This window comes from Phascolarctos cinereus, unplaced genomic scaffold (genome assembly GCF_003287225.1).
Source record: "Phascolarctos cinereus isolate Bilbo 61053 unplaced genomic scaffold, phaCin_HiC Scaffold_2;HRSCAF=192, whole genome shotgun sequence".
Lineage (NCBI taxonomy): Eukaryota > Metazoa > Chordata > Mammalia > Diprotodontia > Phascolarctidae > Phascolarctos > Phascolarctos cinereus.
Genome location: NW_027555625.1, coordinates 231,277,145 through 231,280,780, shown reverse-complemented (window position 1 = coordinate 231,280,780; position 3,636 = coordinate 231,277,145). Strand labels below are relative to the sequence as shown.

The 3,636-nt window shown below is 48.1% G+C and overlaps 1 protein-coding gene across 1 annotated transcript in view; it reads right to left on the bottom strand.

Moving 5' to 3' along the window:
• Positions 1–2,352, bottom strand: part of LOC110206636 (somatomedin-B and thrombospondin type-1 domain-containing protein-like) — a 33,059-nt gene extending 30,707 nt beyond the window's left edge. Inside the window, exons 1-2 of the mRNA XM_020984184.2 lie at positions 2,185–2,352; positions 669–932 (exon numbers count right to left, since the gene is read on the bottom strand). Of these exons, the coding sequence (XP_020839843.1) occupies positions 669–900 (232 nt within the window). The 5' untranslated portion in view covers positions 901–932; positions 2,185–2,352. The remainder of the gene's footprint in view (positions 1–668; positions 933–2,184) is intronic.
• Between the last annotated feature and the right edge of the window lie 1,284 nt (positions 2,353–3,636).

The following is a 3,636-nucleotide window of genomic DNA, read 5'->3' as shown; positions in this document are numbered from 1 at the left end:
GTGGTTTTAATAAAGATAATAGTAGGGATGGTGATGGTTTGGGTCCTATTGTTCCAAGTCACTGGCACTGGCCCATAACTTGACACCACCATGAAGGCCCTCTGAAGGAGAGAAAGAGTTAGACGGGTGGCCCTGTGGAAGTCCCACTCCTCATGGCCCTCTCCTATCTCTTGTCCCAGTCAGTTCCTCAAGCATCCCTTTACAAATTCCTCAGTCCCTTTTGATTTTCCCTGCCCCTGCCTGAGGTCCATAACTACATGACAGGTCAAAGCCCCTACCCCCTCACCCAGTCCTAACCTGTAATTTTCCGTAGTCCTATTCCTAACTAGGGCACTTCTACCCCAGGCCTGGTCCCAGACCCCCTCTCCACTTCCACTGACCCCTTTGGGACAAGTAGGCTCACCTTCTTGGGCCTCATCTGCCAAATGAGGGAAGTTGAACCTTTTAGATGACCTTTTAGGTCCCTTCCAGACCTCGATCTAGGCTCCTGCTTTCCCTCCTCTCCTCATTCCCGAGCTCCCCTGCAGTTTCCAGCCCTCTTCCCTGTTCTCCCTTTCCCTGCTCTGGCGCTCCGTTCCCAGGCTCATTCACCCTCCGCCCGCTCCTCTCCTGAGTCCCTGTGGACCGCCCAAACCCACCCTCCCTGCTCATCCTCGTCCGGCTCCCACCTGGACAGGCACTCCCATAATCCCGGCAGCAGTCCCCGGCTGCGCTGCACGCCTGGTCGCAGTAGCAGGGCTGGGGGCCCAGCGAGAAACCTGCCGCTGTCCAGCCCCGGGAGATGCAAGTCAGGTCCCGGCCCGGACAGCAGCGACCGAGCTCGGCGCAGCCTGTTTGGGCCCGTTGGACCGCTCCCAGAGTCAGAGCCCAGGCCCAGGCCAGTATGGCACCGTGGGCCATGTCCGGAGGAGTCCCACGCCTGCCGAGCAGTCCTAGGGAAGGATGGGGAGGGGGAAGGGAGGGGAGAGTCAATCAGGCGGGGCCACAGGTTTCCTCCCTGGGTTGGAACCCAAGTCAAACTACCCCCACGTCACCTGCCCCGTGGTGGCAGCCCGATACCCACATAATCTCATGCTTCCCCACACTCTCTCATATCTTCTACTTCTACCCAAAAGGAATAACCTTCAAGGAATTGGGGGAGTGGGGCCGGCGGGCACTTCATCTGCCAGGAACCCCAGGATCACAGGGGTTGGCAGAAACTTTTAGAGATCATCTATTCCTACTCTCTCATTTTACTGAAGCCCAGAGTGCGGAAGGTATTTGCCTAAGGACACACAGCTAGAAAAGTGACCCGGGCTTTTCCTAGTTTCATGCATTTAAAAAAAAAAATCAGGACCTGCGATTTCATTGGCTTAAACTGTAAAACAACTCCTGGTAAGGAGTGTTCCTAAAGCGATGTAGCTAGCACGCGACCTACTTCTAAATCTAGACAGTTGCCTGAGGCACAGGTGAAGTCAATTAGGCAGTATTTGTCAGAAGCTGGACTTGACCAGCTCTTCCTCAGTCCCAGACTGGCTCTCTCTCCACTACACCATTAAGCTCTCCCATGAAGAGTCATGAAATATTAGAGTTGAAAGAGACCTCGGGGAATCTCTAGTCCAGGGGTTCCAAAGTGTCTTGGGCCACTTTGGCAGTCTAGGGAAGCCTGTGGATCCCTTATGAAAATAATACATAAAATAAAAGACATGAGATTATGAAGAAAACTAAATCTATTGAAATACCATTATCAAAATGCTGTGAGGGAGTTTTTTTTGGTTTGGGGGTTTTTTAAGCAAGTTCGTGGGGCAGAAATTAAGAACTCCTGATCTAGCCTAACCTACTTATTTGAAGCAGACATACTTTCCCAGTTCTACCAGACACTCCATTTTGGTTTCTATTCCCTCCTTTCTCTCAGCTCCAAAACCCCACCCCAACACAGACACCTAAACCAAATCTGTCACCTAAATATCTCCTGCTCTAATGTCTTTCCCACATACACACACACACACACAGGAACACCTGCTATCCCTTCAACTTCCATCCTCATATCTTCCCAGGTCAATATTCTACTCTTCCTTTCCCACTCCCATTCAGTGCTCTGAATTGTCCCCCATCCTAAACAGCACCCCCACCTTTGGGCCTTCAAGCTCAAAAGAACACACACACACACACACACACACACACCAAGAAGTCCCAGACACTCACCAACACTTTTCTAGCCTGGGATATCTTGGGAACTTGGCATAGAAAGTAGGACCAGTTAGTAATCTGAGCTTTCTTATTCCCTCACGTTGAAGCAGGAAGGACTTAATCAATCCTAGCTAAATTCAGGGAGATAAAAACTCTAGCAAGCCCTGGGGAAGGAAATGAAGCTGCAGAGGAGGTTTCTGATAGGCTACAGATAGGGCTTTGCTGAGCTGTATTATTTTTTTTTGTTGTTCCTGCTCATCCAGGAAACAAGAGGGTAATGAGAGTTTCTGTGGTAGGTTGCCAGTGAGACAGCCTTGGATTCTAAGGGCAACTCCCCCTTCTATTCCTTTTTTCATACCTAACAGACTCAGAGCTCCAATCAGGCCAGATGATGGGGGGAGAGGGGAGAATAAAGAGGGTAGGATGATGAAGGAGAAAGGAGCTTGGTTGAAACAGTAGTTTCAGCTTAAGCAAACTTTTTTTAAAAAGACTGTGTTCCTTGAAAAATAAATATATTCCCAGGAGAGAAAAGAAGCCATCCTTTCATGGCACCTGAGTTGTGTTTATATCTATGAATGGGAAAAGGCTTCCTCCCTCCCAATCAGTCAACATTTTCTGGGCATCAATATACCCCCAATTCACAATAGTCCTCCACAGAGTGAAATATCCAACCAACATGCAAGTGAAGCTACCTTGTACGAGGAAGCTCTTTCAAGACTTCAGCAGATTGACCCAAGGAGAGGGTTACAAGGCAAGCCAGCTTCCTATTAAATTCCACTCTGGAGCAAAATAGCATAAGCCAGGCAAGAATCTACTGAGGTCTCTTGTCCTCAGTTTCCTCCTCTGTATAAAAAAAGGCATAATAATCATTGTCTCACAGATTTGGAACTGGAAGGTCTGAATTTCTCATTTTACAGAAAAGGAAACTGAAGCCTGGGATAAGTGAAGTAACTTACCCAAGGTCACATAGCTACAGGTAGGACTAGAGGTGCCAAAAGTAGGATTTCACTATAAAACTTTGATCCCGTTGTTTTTCCATGATGCCACACTACACTTAGTAGCTGTGTGACCATGGGCAAGTCATAAACTTTCTGAACTTCAATTTCCTTGTGAGTATAATACTACTTGCTTTGTAGGGTTGTTGTGAGGAAAGAGCTTTGTAACTTTAAAATGCCAGCAAATGTGAAATGTAAAGTATCATAAAGTGGCTGAAGGGAAGACAGACCATTGAATGCACCTGAAAAGATGACTCATTTGTCTTCCTTAAAAAACTTCTAGGTTTCTTTATCTTGCTTCCATCCTCATCATCTCACTAGGTTTTTGAGAGCGGAGCATCTGGTAACCCAGTTCTCAGCTGGTCTCCCTCATCAGTCTCCTTTGTGAGGGCCTTAGAGTTGGGGGGGGGCATTTGGCAGGCAGCATTTTCACAGGCACAAAGACTAGCCTATTTTCCCTCTCAATTCTTCC